Source organism: Carassius auratus, chromosome 38, assembly GCF_003368295.1.
Source record: "Carassius auratus strain Wakin chromosome 38, ASM336829v1, whole genome shotgun sequence".
Taxonomy (NCBI): Eukaryota; Metazoa; Chordata; class Actinopteri; order Cypriniformes; family Cyprinidae; genus Carassius; species Carassius auratus.
The window spans coordinates 6,355,444-6,372,199 of NC_039280.1; the positions used below are offsets into that span (position 1 = coordinate 6,355,444).

Here is a 16,756-nt window from a genome sequence, read left to right on the forward strand (position 1 = left end):
CAAGGGATTCAGTGTGGATAGGTCTAGATAATAACTGAATCCTAGATAATGACACTGATATGAACAAAAATACTAAATAAAAATATGAGACCAGCCGTTCCTGACCGATTAGAGACAGCGTCAGGGTCTTTAAGCTCCGCCCATTAGTTAAATTATTACACAGCGCCACAAGGCGGTCCAATGGTGCGCTGCACATTTGTTTCAGATTAGAATGAGCCTCCATCACTGGCAGCTGATTTCCAGCATCGCATTCGTCTCATGATCGCCGTTTAGAACCGAACCGACCCGAATACGGAACAAAACACCCAGTGAGACATGGCACGAGACAAAAAGGACAGAGACAGCTGGGGTAAGTCCATTTTTAAAACAACAAGCGATCCAGACGTGAGACAGCCTATGAGACGGGTTATTGTGCGATTCTATAAATTATGAGTCTGTATGTTCAGGAACACACACAAATAAACACAAACAAAAACAATGCTCTTCCCCTGTCTAAATCAGCTGATTAGATGTGGTCCGGACCACAGCCCTGTTCCGCCCTGTATCTGTGCGTGTGGTCGTGATGACAGATTGTTTTTTTTTTGTACTGCTGTAACATCTATATTGAAAAGCAATGTGATATTTGCAGTATTGCGATGTCTGTGGGAACACAGATTCGTGCTCGTTTGTATAATGCACCAACCCATTTCTTACACATCCCAGTCAATAATATGCTTTATTTTTAATAGTATTTCCTTGTGTTATTGATACTGATGTTTCAGGCAAATTTATCAGATCACACGACACTGTTTTTCTACATTGCAGTGGTTCAAATCTGAAGTGATTTGACTGTGTGTGAAGTGATGTGCATTGATGCCAGTGACCCACCTAAGCAGAGCTCTGTAAATCTGCTACAGGCCTGTGAGGAGATGCTGGTTTATATAATATACACGCTAGCCTTATGGAATGTTTGCTGCTCTAACCAGGCCTGACCAGGTGAATATGACATGATAGAGAGCAAGAGAGAGAGAACACTGTAGAATAATTACAGTGTTGGGACATTATTGGTTTCGCTTTGGTGATAACCAATGCCAGAATAGTAAATGTAATGCTGTGAACAGCTTCATCACTCACTTAAATTTGAATTGGGCCTAAAAATGTCCTTTATGAATATTCATTACTGTTCAGTTGCATTTAAGAAATGTTTGACAATTAGAGGGCAGGTCCTCCAGAACAACCTGGTGTTTTACTAGTTCACATACTTGTATTATGCTTAAAAACACATTGACCATTAAGGTAGCAGCTGGTATAATGCTTGACAACCAGTTTTTTTGTTACATTAGGTGTGAGATGTACTTCAGGACCTCTTAACCAATAAAACATCTCACTAGCCTTGATGACAAAGGTCAAGATCATCACTAAAGCTCCATTAGGACTGTCTGCTGCATTAAGCGTTACTAAACCATGACTTCACAATTTGTCCCAAGAGGATTTTAGATTGAGAAAAGAAATACATTTTTTTATGTTGAGTCATTGTAACTGAAATGCTCTTCCATATCATTTATCTTATGATCACTCATCTCTAATGTGAAGTTAGGCCTAATTTAATTGTCAAATAGATGATTATTATGGAATAATGCTCCATTAATTCACACACACCCTACCAGAGTGACTACTGTTAACTAAATCTAACTATTAAAAAAACATGCTAATTAAATTTGTTAATAACATGTTTTTTTTTTATCTGTTAATTTAAAAATCTTATATATATATATATATATGTATATATATATATATATATATATATATATATATATATATATATATATGTGTGTGTGTGTGTGTGTAAGTCAGGTCCAACACATTAAGTTGAAGGACTAAAATGACTAAATGTAAATAGATAAAAATCGAAATGGAAGTGAAACTAAAACTGAAACAAACATGAATTAAGGTACTTAATAATATGACCAAAATTAAATTTATATTAAAATGAAAATATTTGTATGAAAAATAAAACAAAAACAAAAACAAATTTGAAATATTAATATAAAAATGAATACTAAAATAACACTGCACCACACAGTGTACTTAAGCGCAGACTTTCACTTTTACTTTTGTAATTTGATATAGAGGTATCAGTGCAACCCATAAATTATGATCCATATAAAGCACTGGATTGAAAAGCAGCCGCTTTAAGAGCATTAACAGTCCATGACGTCTCTGTCGGTTGCGATTTGCTTACATCGCCGGATGTCTATGGTTACCAGTTACCATTTTGACAGTTGCTGCAATAGCAGGACTAACATATTTAAATGTGGTTGTGCTCAGGGTCTTTCGTGGATAAGAACGTGTATGACTGGAGCTCAGAGGAGGAAGAGACAGACGGACGGGCACGTCCAGTGCAGGTGCTGGTGGTGAAAGATGACCACACGTTCGAGCTGGACGAGGCAGCGCTCAGTAAGATCCTGCTGGCTGAAGAGGTCCGAGACAGAGAGGTGGTGGCCATCTCTGTGGCAGGAGCCTTCCGCAAGGGCAAATCCTTCCTCATGGACTTCATGCTGCGTTACATGTACAGCCAGGTGTGATTGCCTTTAATTCATAGTCTAAACTATTATTTCTCTCAGACTAGTTCCAAATCACAACAAGCTTCTATTTGAAGTTTGAGTAATCTGTAATATGTGTGTTGCGTTCAGGCCAGTGATAAGTGGCTAGGGGACCCAGATAATCCACTGACAGGATTCTCATGGAGAGGAGGCTCAGAGCGGGAGACCACTGGCATTCAGATCTGGAGCGAAGTTTTCCTGGTGGACAAACCAGATGGTAGCAAGGTAAGAACCAACCCTAACCAATTTGCTGCATTAATTTAATCAAAATATTAAAAATAATCACAAATAATACAAATAAATAATAAAGTGACTTACAATGAAAAATAATGTTTTCTTTTTATATATATATATATTTTTTTATGTAATATTTTAAAATATGTGATGGCAAAATGTAAGTTTCGACAGCCATTACTCCAGTCTTTAGCATCACATGATTTTTCAGAAATCATTCTAATATGCTGATTCTTGCGCAAGAAACATTTGATTAAATTACTCGCAATAATAAAAGCATTATATATTTTTATCAGTATTGTATGATGAATAGAAAGTCCAAAAGAACCGCAATTATTTGTCTTCTAAATCTTTAATTACATTATGAATTATTTTACTGTCACTTTTAATAAAATAAATGGATCCTTGTTGAATAAAAGTAGTTAACATACTGACTGGACAATAGTTTATAGTCATTCTCTTGACTTAAGTGAAACTATAATCTAATGTATTTGTGTAAGCAGAGCCTGTAACTCAGCCATGTATGTGAAAATGAAACTAAACACCAGAGCAAATTTTCTGAGGACCATTAGTGTGTAGACATGCATTATACTGTTTTATTCTGTAGGTGGCAGTGCTGCTAATGGACACACAGGGGACCTTTGACAGCCAGTCCACTCTCCGTGACTCAGCTACTGTATTTGCCCTCAGTACCATGATCAGCTCTATGCAGGTAGTCAGATTTGACACTTTAGTCTTTGCAACTTTACAGATCTTCTTTATGCACCAAGAGCTTGTAACACTCCAAAGAGGAATGAAAAACTGAAATCGCATCACCCCTTTAAACATGTCTGTTCATCATATTTTCAATGAAATTCAGTGGAACCTTGATGTCATCTCTTCTTTTTCAAGGTGTATAACATATCTCAGAACGTTCAGGAAGATGATCTTCAGCATCTGCAGGTAGAGATAGAGATCACTTGCAATGCAGTTGAACTGTGCTTGTTATCACAGTTGAATTATACTAAACTAATTAAATATTTATTTATAAAGCACTATAAAAACAGAGTATACCAAAATGTGCTGTGTAATTACAAGACGACAATAAAAACAAACAGAACTATAAAAAATACATAAATACAATATGGCAATTCCAATTTATTCTTGAAGTTAGTTAAACCTGACAAGCCTGTAAGCCATGTTTTTTTAATGTTAATCAGAAAAGTCACTGGTATGAAATAAATATTTTGAAAAGACATTTATTTAGAGTGCATTTTTTTGTTATTTTTATGTACAGTGAAACTGTAAAAATTAATAACTATAAAAAATTTATTTGTGTTTTTAAAAATGCTTTTGTTTTTGTTGACTTTTTATAGCTTTTCACTGAATATGGCAGACTGGCCATGGAAGAAACATTCCTCAAACCATTTCAGGTATTTGCTGTATTTTAATGTTTCAGAACATGAAATGAAATCTTTATGAAATGCTTTTGTGCATTATACTACTATATGATGAATGAACATCAGTACTCATCTGGTATGTGTTTTTACACAAGTCAATGATCTTTCTGGTGCGGGACTGGAGCTTTCCATATGAGTTTCCCTATGGACAGGAAGGAGGGATGAAATTTCTGGAGAAAAGATTAAAGGTCAGGAGGTTAATATATGGAAGTATGGAAGGGCTAACTTATAAAAAAAACTCAAATCATAACCACCACAACATGTGTTTATATTTAGATCTCAGAGAATCAACATGAGGAGCTGCAGAACGTGAGGAAACACATCCATTCCTGCTTCACCAACATCTCCTGTTTCCTCATGCCACACCCGGGACTCAAGGTGGCCACAAACCCAAACTTTGACGGCAGATTAAGGGGTATGACTACAGAGAATCAGTAGACTGTGGCTGAGCTCAAATATGTGGAAGCTATGTTGGCTTCCTTAAACTGTGAAATTCAAAAACACTGTTTCCAATCATGTGTTTCAGAGATCGATCAAGATTTTATCAATAATCTGCAAGTGCTTGTTCCGTGGTTATTACTCCCCAAAAACCTGGACGTGAAAGAGATCAATGGAAGTCAGATCACCTGCCGTGGACTTCTGGAGTACTTCAAGGTAATAGTATTGTTAGAAGTGCATTAGCTACTACTAGGAATGAAATGGGAAGACCTTTTTATTAAGATATAAAAAAAATCCATCTGCTGACAACATTTTCATAAATAGCGAGCCAGAATATAAGAATTTTATATGTAAAAAGTATAAATAATTTTTAAATTGACATATATACGCTTTATTTTATTTTTATTATTATTTACATATTTTTAAATACTTTTATTCAGCGAGAATGCATTACACTTTTACATTGTAACAAAAAAATTCTATAAAATAAATTCTGTTCTTTTTAGCTTTCAAATCAAATAATCTGGATAAACAAAACAGTTTTAGACATCGCTCTGAAGGATCATGTGACACTGAAGACTGGAGAAATGTCTGCTTAAAATTAAGCTTTGCCATCACAGGAATAAATTACATTTTAAAATATAATAAAATAGAAACAATTTGAATAATATGTCCCAGTTTTGCTGGTTTTTTTTTTGATCAAATAAATGCAGCCTTGGTGAGCATAAGAGACTTCTTTCAAAAATATTTATAAAATCTGCAAATGGTTTATATATAATATACTTTTTTGCAAATTAGCATTTTAAATTTGAAGTAAATTAATTTACTAAAGATTACTTTTAACATCTTTAGAGGAAACTATAAATCTAATATTAACTGATATTACAAAATCTACTACCAGCAACCAGTATGGTACCAACCATGCACCACTAATTTTTATGCAGTTTACAGTTGTTTATTTGCTATGTGGAATTCCTTGAGTGAACGGAGCAGCTGTTTATGATTTTAGGCATATATCAAGATTTACCAGGGAGAGGAGCTGCCACATCCAAAATCCATGTTACAGGTATGAGCTCTTAACACACACACTCCCCATCCACAGCCTGACACACAGTAACTACACCTAATATATATTGGCATCATACAGTATGACAGGGTTAGAGTGTGCTTGTGTCCACAGGCCACAGCAGAAGCAAATAATCTGGCTGCAGTGGCTGCAGCTAAAGATCTTTACAGCAAGAAGATGGAGGAGGTGAGTGTGATCCTAACAGCTACATTCTGGTCGTATTATTGTGTACTCTCTTCATCAAACATGTCTTACGCCTAAGGTGAGTGGAGGAGATCGGCCTTTCCTCGCACCGAGCGAGCTGCAGGCACGTCACTTGGCCATCCGTGACGAGGCATTGACATTGTTTCGCAGCGTGAAGAAAATGGGTGGAGAGGAGTTCAGCCGGCGTTACCTGCAGCAGCTGGAAGCGGAGATCGACGAGCTGTTTGTGCAGTACATCAAGCACAACGACTCCAAGAACATCTTCCATGCAGCACGAACACCCGCAACGCTGTTCGTGGTGATCTTTGTGATGTATGTGGCCGCAGGGATCACGGGGTTCGTGGGGGTTGACATCATCGCAAGCATCTGCAACATGGTGCTGGGCTTCGCGCTCATCACTCTGTGCACCTGGGCGTACATCCGCTACTCAGGAGAATACAGAGAACTGGGTGCCGTCATTGACCAGGTGGCCGGAGCGCTGTGGGATCAGGTAAAACACAACATTTAAGAGGAAATAAATACTTACTGTTCTATAAAGTATGCATAGAAATAGTTTATTTATATAAATGTTTCGCATTTTCAGCAGCCATTACTACTGTCTTCAGTGTTATATAATTCTTCAGTTATCATTTGGTGCTTAAGGAAAGTTTGATATTAGTATCAATATTGAAATCATCTGCGCTGCTTAATATTTTAATAAATGGATTTTTTTTTTTATCAACAACAGCAACCACAACAAAAACTGCATTTATATACTGTGTGTGTGTGTGTGTGTGTGTGTGTGTGTATATATATATATATATATATATATATATATATATATATATATATATAGTATTTTCTGTATTTTAATATTTACTGTCACTTTTATTAAACTTCAATGCATCATTTCAAAATAACAGTATTAATTTCTTTAAAAAAACTTAATGACAATTTTATTGATGGTAGTGTATAAACAATAATAATAGTAATTGATATAATAAAAAAATATGTATACTACTTAATATATATATATATATATATATTTATGCAAATTAAAAGTTAAATGTTTAATATATATCTTTTGATCACCATTTTTTGTGGATTAAAATCTTCGCTTAAAATATTAGAAGTACACAGTATATATATATATATATATTTATTTATACATATTTATATATTTATACATATATATATATATATATATATTTATGCATATATATATATATATATATATTTATGCATATATATATATATATTTATGCATATATATATATATATATTTATGCATATATATATATATATATATATATATATATATATATATATATATATATATATATATATATATATATATATATACATATATATATATTTATACATATATATATATTTATATATTTATACATATATACAGAAAACAAAACAAAACCAAGTACATACAATAGAAAAATACAGAGAAATAGAGAAAGCTAGTGTTAGAAGCCTTTTTTAAGACAACATGCAGTCAGGAAATTAATAGAACAGTTGTTAGAGAGAAGTAAATAAGATGTGTTATAGATCACAATAAAAAATGTGTCAAATTTGTAGATATATAGATGGAAAATCAGGTCACATTTTTATTACAGATTGGTTAACTGTATTCCTCATTTCTTTGTTTTAGGGAAGCACAAATGAGGTAAGGGGTGTTTACCTGCACCCACCTGAACACACTTACCTATTTAGACAAAAACAATTTCACAACATCTTACAGACATGCAGAGACATCTCACATTAACATGTCGTATCTTCCTGTCCACCTCCCTCAGGCTCTGTTTAATAAGCTGTACAGTGTAGCAGCACACCACAGGCAGTTGTATAATCACGCCTTCCCTGGACACCAGACTGCCCAACAGCCCAAGCAGGACAAGAAACAAAACTGACCCCACACAGTACACGCAGACGCACTGTGGACAGTGACACTGGAGTGTACAGTCAGAGAGAGAAAGAGACGTGGGACTGTTCTACGCTTCATCAGGAACATATCGCCACAATCACCCACCACAGCAACATCCTGCACCTACAGCTCAGGCCCATGGTCAGACGGTGTGGAGAATCAGACTGAAAAGATTCGGTCTGACCGTGTTGCTTGTGCCTGCGTTAGAAAATCACAGTATTAGTTCTGACAGTTCACCATTTTGCCATCTTCTCACTGTAAATACGGTTTCTCTCTCTGACACTCACATGAAAGCAGCCTGTGCTTATTTTGTAATCAATGTCGTACTGTATGCTGAGTTCAGTGCTATTTATAAGGTAATAAAATACTACATGTTTAAAAACACAAGTTATGGTCATTATCAGGGGCCAGATGATGTGTTTCAGAGATTTTATCGTCCATCTCATCATGTTTGGGGCATCACACCTGAAAATACAGCACATTTGCTCCCCTCAATGGTCATCATGGTAGAGCTCCTGGGCCGCTATTTGCAGCCAAGTGAGTACAGCTCCTGTCTGATTGAGTATGAAAAGAACATTTACCAAGTATGTTTGAATGAAAAAAATAAACAAGAATATCCGACATTCATAGCATCATAAATTTAGTTTCATTAGCTCTTATCAGGCTAACATGCATTCAGCTAACGCTCTTGAATGACTATGGGCTGCCATAAAGACCAGGGGCTCATTTATAAAGACTTCTTTTGAATCATAAAGTGATATTTGTGGGCATTCTGTTGATGGAGTTGATTAAATCGAAATTTAAGGCAAAACCATTTTGTGCATATATAGAAAATTTATAATCATGGGAACTTTCTGGAAACTGTTGTACATTTATATTAAGGGTCATTCTACAAGTTTATTAAATGAGGCCCCAGGTCTTTAGAGTCATACATAATTGATCACAAGCATAGATGAACACATTTTAACCTGAGCTAAACCTTTGTGAAACTACTGAGGATTGGCTTTTTGAACAGTAGCAATTTGTTTCCAAAATGTTGAATTGAAGAGCAGCTTTCAATGCTTTTCTTTTCTTACTCGAAAGCTGCAAAAAATGTTTTGATTGGCAAGAAAAAGAAATATTCAAGGATTAAAATAAACATACTTGTATAGTATTCTGTTCTGCTTACATATATTAAGTTCAAACAAAGTTTAATATGGATAATGGTAAAAAAAACAAAAAACTTTTATAATCTAAAGTAGATTAGCATCTCTCACACACACACACACACACACACACACACACAATACAAGGTCCAGGTTTATTTAGTGATGCTCAAAATAGATTTTACAAACAGACATAACTGAAAAATACAGGCAATAACCTCTTGAAAAAAAGAATGCAGCAGACGCAATCACTTCATACAAAGTGACCAGTCTGCCTGAAAGTTTCATCTTTAAATATATGAAGCAAATTCCTTAAAAAAGGAATCCACCTAAACCTTAAAGGATGAACCTCAAAGAAATCTTCTAGTCATATTTCACCCTCCCAGAAAAAACAAAGCACAAGAAACAACAATATACAATTTACTTGAGGAAAATGAAGCACCATGAAGATTATTGCATTATTTCAAATATAAAAAAACTCACTACTGTAATTGAAAAACTAGCATTTTATAATTTATTTAATCATATTTGATGTCAAACCATTCATTCATGCTGCTTTAAGTAACCATAAATTCAGCTTCATTTTCTTGAGGTGAAATGTGACCTGGATGAGTTTTTTTTAATGAGGTTCACCCTAAAAGCAAAACTATAATTGAAAATAAAAGTATGATTAAACAATAAAACATTGATAACTGATAGTTGTGATTGTCCAAAATGATAATGCAGAAGGAGTAAAGTCCTCAAAGTCCTGACATGCACAAAGAAACACACTCTCAGCATGTGCAAACATTCACAACACTGTCAAAACCAAGCATGGACTCAGAACACACACAGCCGTATAATGGCTGATAAGGATATATAGGAGTAAAAATGTAAAGTTTCTCTTTGGGCTTATATTTGGAGCTGTTTGAGGGAGTACATTAGAGTCTGCATCAGCAGCTAAGGCACTGATAAGGCTAGAGTTTGGGAGCGTCTCACATGAGTCACATTTTAGGAGGGAAGTTTTTGGCTGGTTGTTGGGCATACCACTGCTGCCGCTGTTTGCGCGTGTCAAGTTCGGTGAGCAGCGCTTGTCGATACGCCTCATAGGATTTAACAATGCACTCCAGTTCCTTCATGAAGAGCAGTTTCAGCATCCCCTGATAAGTGTCCAGATCAATCAACTGGAAGAGTTCCCACTTCAGGATGTGGTCATACCTGAGACAAAGCACAAACACACTAATATGATTGAAGGTTAATGGTATTGGCCTTTAACAGACTCCATCAACCAGTAAACAGCCTCTAATGGCTTCCAGAAACCAGCCAATGGGGGAAAAAAACTTTTAATTGAGAAATCTTCTGACCGGCATCCCTGCTAATGATGAAAACAGCATTGCTGGTGTCCCATTACTAGTCTCTTCAATTTTAGAAGGGTTTTGTGTACTATATGACAAACAAACAAACTTAAAACCATAAATTTTACTTGACAACGGTCTGATACCTACTGTATCAGATACCTACTGTACAGTACTGATATTACTAAAAATACAACTGAAATTAATTAGTAATAGTGGTCGACCGATATATCGCCAATGGCATTTTTCAAATATCGGCATCTGCCGATAAGTTTTTCTGTTTGGCCGATGTGTTTGAGGTGGGACTTTTATTTTGACGGCGCTGAGAGTGGCAGCACCTGAGCGCACACAGTGCTCATACTCTCTCTCTTGTTCCTCTGTCTAATATGGATAGAAGTCTGTATAATAATTAGATAGAACAGTTAAACGAAGGAATTAATGTATACATAAAGTATAATAACAACTGCTTTTATATTAGGCCTATAAGTAATAGAAAGGCAAACATTATAATACTTTCTCATTTGTCGTCAGCATTAAGCAAATACGCATTTATAAAATGTAAACAAATCTTTGAATGCCTAATGAACTTTTAATTTCACAAACCATGCAAACTTAGTCAAATCCAGCTGTGAGATCTTGTGACGTGTGTATTGTTATCCAACATGATCACGTTTTCATGTTTATTTACAAATTATGCTGCGCTTTATACATTTGCCCATTGTCACATTCATGTCATTTTCACTGTGTGCTGTATGTAAAATGAGGGTTACCTTGGCTTTATTTTGAAAAATATGATTCCTAATGCACACAAACTTCTCAGAATGCTGAGTGCCCTGTTGGTTACAGTGTTTACTTTCTATTTAATTATATTCTTATTACATATTTATTTATTTGTGAAAAATCCTGTCATCTAAAGTATCTTTCTATTACACATTTATTTTTGAATCCATTGTCAAATTATTTCACATTTCTTAAATATTGATAATAATTGAAAAATTATATCGGCTTTATATCGGCTGTCGGCTAAACAATCTATAGGCACATCATGCCAATGTGGCCAAATTAGAGCACTGCCATCACAACCAAAGAAGCTGACTCCAACCGCAGCGCCCATTGGTGCAGATCGGAGTGTATGTGAAAGATTTCTGCCACCCTCCAAACTTTGACAGTGTGTGACAATGAATGCATGAATGAGAAACTTACTTTAGCGGTGCTCTGGCATACACCTGCAGCCAGTCTGGGATCTCGGCTGTGTGGTACGGGTTTGCTGGTACCAGTACGGGCTGGTTGCGTTCTGGTGGGCGGGGCTGGTAGGTGACTGGCGGGGGAGGGGGCTGGTCGTAACGTGGAACACTGAGTAAAAGCAGAAATGGTGTATTTTAGAAAAAAAATGGCACTAAATAGTCTCTGAATGTACTGGGACATCTCGACACTCACCTGGGAGCACAGGGGTGTCTGTACTGGGCACGCTTGTTGATGTGGTCAACATAATACACTCCACACTCAGCTGACTCCACCCTCTCCCAGCCCGGCGGAAGACCCTCCCTCTCCAGCGGATGGCTCCAATGAGTGGTGTTTGTGTTGTGATCGATGTAATACTTCCTGCCTCGAATCGTCCAATCAACAGTCCAGCCAGGAGGAAGAGCCGCCTCCTCCCCACTCATGGTCGTCAGATTACCCACCGACTTCGCCGGCACATGGCCGATTGCTAGAAAACAACAAACACATGGAAGTATAACAGATCTGTATGCAGGAAATTATTTCAGTGTGTGCATTACAATGAGATTTCGTTTTTATTTTTAATTTTTTTAAAACAACAAGCCACAGCTGCAGGGTCAAATATAAAGCAAAAAACCCCAGAAGACCATGAAAAGTTCAGCACAAGGAAAAACACATCAGTGTAGGGTGAAGAAAAGGGCAACTAAAAAAAAAAATCCACATTTCTCTCATTTTCACACACAATGAGAAATACTACAGGAGAGTGACAGCCCAGAAACTCTGTGTATACTGAGCCAAAGTGAGAATAGGAGAAAATCATGGACTGAGCAGGGCTGGCAAAATAAAACTGAGAAACACTGTTTATATCTCATCTCTTGTTTAAACTTTAGTAGAGTCTTTATAAATTATGATTAATTTTTATGAATCTGTTCTAATGACTTGTTGGCATCACTTTAAACATTCACTTTATGTTTTAAACTTTATATTATTCAAAGAATCCTGGAAAAATGTATGATGGTTTCCACAAAAATACATAATAATAACAATAGTCTAGTCTAATATGAAGAAACATTTCCTGAACATCAAATCATCACTTAGAATGACTTTTGAGAGTAAAGACGGGAAAATCAGCTTTTTTGCCATCACAGGAATAAATTACATTGAAGAAAAAAATAATAATAATAGACAGTAGATTTAAATTGAAACAACATTTATTTTATGATACTACTGGTTTTACTGTATTTCTGACCAAATAAATGTTGGCTTGGTCTTCATTACAGAGTTTTTTAAAAAAACATTCAAAAAATCTTGCTCGCCAAAACTTTTTCACAGTAGTGTATCAAGACACAAGAAATATAATATGATAAAATATAATACAAAATAATATAAAGACATGATTTTAGCTATACCACCCAGCTTTAATCATGAGCATATGTTTGTGAGGGAACTGTGTGTTTGTGTGTGTGTGTGTGTGTGTGTGTGAGTCAAGAGCTGGAATGTGTGATGACGTCAGTGTAGTTTCACATCTCTTCTCCTGTTCAATAGCTCTAGAGGTCTCACTCATATACCCAGAAACATATACTTGTACCAAAAGTATTTGAACACTTACGTATTCATTTTATACATTCAAATACGGCTAACACTTCAAAAATAGAAACCAGCAAAATGTCATGTCCCTCATAATGGCTGGTTAAGCTGTACTCAAGGCAAATGATTCTATCATCCATAAAGTGTATATTTATATTTGCCTTTAATACAGTTTTCAACCTTCTTAGAATTTATTCATTTAATTTTTAATAGTCTCCAGTGTAAAGCCACCCCTCAGAACATTCGCTAGTTACTTTAAAAAAGTTAGAGGATGGAATCGGCATCTAACGCTTCTCTCCAGAACTGCCAGCAATAATTTGATAATAATAAAATCAGGTATTGAGATGGCCAGGGTAGATGTTGAACTGCACAAACGTTATGATCATGACACTTTAATTAAATAAATTATTTATTATAATTATTATTTTTATTATTATTATTAAATTAGAATAAGTTACATTTAAAAATGTATTTAAATAGTCAACAGCTGATTTAAATCAAAACAATATTTTAAAATGCTACTGGTTTTACTGTAATCAAATAAATGCAGCCTTATGCAGTAGTTATGTGTTGTTTGGACACGGTTCTTCTTAATGTTGGACAGTCCCGATCATTCACTTTTGGTTTTCAGCACATTATTCTCCTTTGCTCATGAAGTCTTGCCAAGCTTTGTGTATGCAGTCATAATCATAAAGACTATTGTTCTTAAAACAACAAACAATTGGGCTATTAAGGTTACAGATGCTCCTGTTAAACTGGCTTCCAGGAATTGCCCTTTTTGGAAGTCTAACAAATCACAAATTTTTACTTATGTCTAGTACTAGACACTGCTGAATATGCACTGATATAAAACCTACTGTGTATATATATTTATATTTAAGTTTTCAGTTAAACATGTTAATTTTTTTTTTTTAACTTGATTAAAATATTTTAATAAATGCAGTTAACCCACTGGCTTCGCTGCCCAGAACTGTACGTCATCTTACATTTCATACAGTTGACTGTTGACAAAAAATATGATGCAAGGCAACACCTCTATAAATGCAGTAATGCCCAAAAATTGGGGCAAAGACATGGTGCATCATTATTTAAAAAATAAAAAATTAAAGGGATAGTTCACCCAAAAAAAATTAAATTCTGTCATCATTTACTCATCCATTTTGTGCTCGAGGGTCAAATACACATATAGATACATGTACATATATGGGTTGGCTGACCAGATCAATGTGAATACTTGATTTAGACAGAGGAGACTAAGCGGTCTCATACAGTCAACATCATATGGTGTCATAAATAGAGACATTATGGCAGTGTATATTTATAGTACAGAGTGACAAGTCATGTTTCTAATTTAATCTTTTATAATGCATCTGAGTCTGTGCATGTAGAGTTATTGCATGCCAGATGATGTGTTACTCACCTGGGGGTGGGCGACTGTGAGGCTGGGGCGTCTGAGGCTGTCCTGGGTTTCGTGGGTAGCTGAGTTCATTGTGCTCATAGTACCTGTAGTTCTCATTAAAGTGGTCTGGTCTGCGTGCCCGCCTGGGTTGGTTATTGTAGTACGGCTCTGGAGGGTAGTAAAACGGGCCGCCGTCTCCATTCTCTGTAACCGAACTAGCATCGCTCATGTAAGATGGCGAGGAAGGGGAGTAATCACGATGAAGGTGTGGTGGAGCAGACAGCCGATGACTCTCCCTACGTGACACCTCGAGGGGGGTCCGTGGAGGGGCATTGCGCAGAAAACTCTTAGGGACGCTCACATCCCCAACAGATCCAGAGGAATATGGACTTGCACCAGACACCCCGGCCGGAACTGGCTCCACTAACGGGGGCTCACGGCGAAGAAACGTTGGATGCCGGATAAACGAGGGCATCAAATCTGGAACAGACCACAAGAGAGGCAGAAGTGCAGTAGGTGGATTAAAACATACTCTGCAATTTTTATTAAGTAAAAAACGCTCAAGATAAAGTTTATCATAAAATTCAATTATCCAGGAAAGAGTGAGAGTGATGGAAAACAAAGTTCAAAGTACAATTCTTTGCTTTTTGAGAACGGTCTTAAGAATGAATGTTTCTAAAACAAAAAGAATGTTACATATTTAAATAATTTTACTGGACTACATTTTTTTTCTAATGTCTCAAAACATGATTTAAATGTTTAAAAAATTTTCTACATTTTTTTCCCCAATACAAGTAGAAATCTATGAATATGTTATGCTAAATTTATTTGTGGCTAATTTGCCTTTTGTGTGTGTTTGTGAGTACTTTGATTTATTATCATCCAATTATGCCCTGATACTATAACTTACAATTATAGAAACAGAAACAAAAATACAAACAGATGTTATTCATATTAAGTATGTCAAAATATCCTTTGTTTTAAATATAAACTAAGTGTGATGTTTTAAGAGGACAAAATTGTATATGAAATGACACAAATTAAAATTTTAAATATGAAAATGAGACACATTATCTTTTAAAAACTGCTAAAGATATTCACAGGTTTACAACAGACATCTATTAGGCTGACAGAATATGTAACGGTGTGTACATATTGTTACTGTCAGTTGTTTAACCAACAATTACAGTGACGAAACTCGACCTGTATTTACATTTAATGAAATAAACATGCAGACACAACATTTTATGCTCCAAAATACGCATAAAGAGTACGTTATATAAAAATGCAGATTATTATTATAGTCTTATTTTCTATTTTGTGGGTTTTGTTAGGCAGACTGACTGAAGTTACTCACTTCTCAGCAACGGGGAGGTTTCTTTCTTCACATATTTTCCCTGAACTTCTGCTGGCTTGGACGCTTCGTTTTTACTCTTCTTTCTAGAGAGCATCGTTAATCCGAATCGATTCTGGATCGATTAGACTTCGGTTTCATCCTGAAATCCGGTTCTAGATTCGCACTGACACACAAAACCGAGTCCATTTCGGAGCGTTTAGCCCGATAGCTAGTTTGGAGTCATCATGGCTACAGACTGAAAACATAAACACTGGCGATTAGTTTGCATTTAGCGAACGTGTCCTTGTTTCTGGTGTTTAGTCGAACATTACGAACATTTTTCGATGATTAATTAGCGCTCCCTGTGCGCGCTGTCCAAATTACGCCCAGAGAGAAAAGCGCACAAAAACTTTTACCAGCTGAATATGTTCAACCCAACCCAGCCCTCAATCTCCGTCTGATCCCAGATCAGCTCTCACTGGATCTCTCCTCGCCACCTGATCTCAGATCAGCAGTTTGGATCCATAACTTCCAACTGCCAGATTCCAGACCAGCTTACTTTATTTTCAGAGTCAAAAAGGTTTAATAGTATCGCAAAAACAGCTTACTTACAAACGCATGTTAATGAGATCTTTTTTTCCCATTCTATTTAACTGCCCCTTCTCCTGATCCCAGACCAAGTCTCTCTGGATCGCTCTCTCCCCACAGCAGCCTGATCCCAGATCAGACATTCCCTAAACCAGGTCCTAATAGGAGCAAAGCATTGTGGGAAATATTTGACTCTCGAAGTATTTCCCTCTATCTTTCACATTTTTTTTGTTTTGTTTTGTGGTTTAGCAGGACAGTTGTGATGATTCAT

General features: G+C 35.9%; 2 protein-coding genes across 2 annotated transcripts; one reads left to right on the top strand and one right to left on the bottom strand.

Annotated features, from left to right (window-relative positions):
* Positions 1 to 174: 174 nt before the first annotated feature.
* On the top strand, positions 175 to 9,057 carry atl1 (atlastin GTPase 1). Its single transcript, XM_026223667.1, has 14 exons — positions 175 to 349; positions 2,308 to 2,558; positions 2,673 to 2,807; positions 3,424 to 3,528; positions 3,708 to 3,758; positions 4,172 to 4,228; positions 4,351 to 4,443; positions 4,532 to 4,670; positions 4,782 to 4,909; positions 5,703 to 5,759; positions 5,874 to 5,945; positions 6,022 to 6,453; positions 7,606 to 7,620; positions 7,751 to 9,057. The coding sequence occupies exons 1-14, from the start codon at positions 316 to 318 to the stop codon at positions 7,862 to 7,864; spliced, it is 1,683 nt and encodes a 560-aa protein (XP_026079452.1). The 5' UTR covers positions 175 to 315; the 3' UTR covers positions 7,865 to 9,057.
* Positions 9,058 to 9,164: 107 nt separating this feature from the next.
* Positions 9,165 to 16,367, bottom strand: sav1 (salvador family WW domain containing protein 1). The gene is made up of 6 exons (XM_026223668.1): positions 16,234 to 16,367; positions 15,919 to 16,153; positions 14,583 to 15,041; positions 11,795 to 12,065; positions 11,561 to 11,710; positions 9,165 to 10,220 (listed from the first exon to the last, which is right to left on the bottom strand). Exons 2-6 carry the CDS (start codon positions 16,010 to 16,012, stop codon positions 10,007 to 10,009), a joined length of 1,188 nt encoding a protein of 395 aa, XP_026079453.1. The 5' UTR covers positions 16,013 to 16,153; positions 16,234 to 16,367; the 3' UTR covers positions 9,165 to 10,006.
* Positions 16,368 to 16,756: the final 389 nt, after the last annotated feature.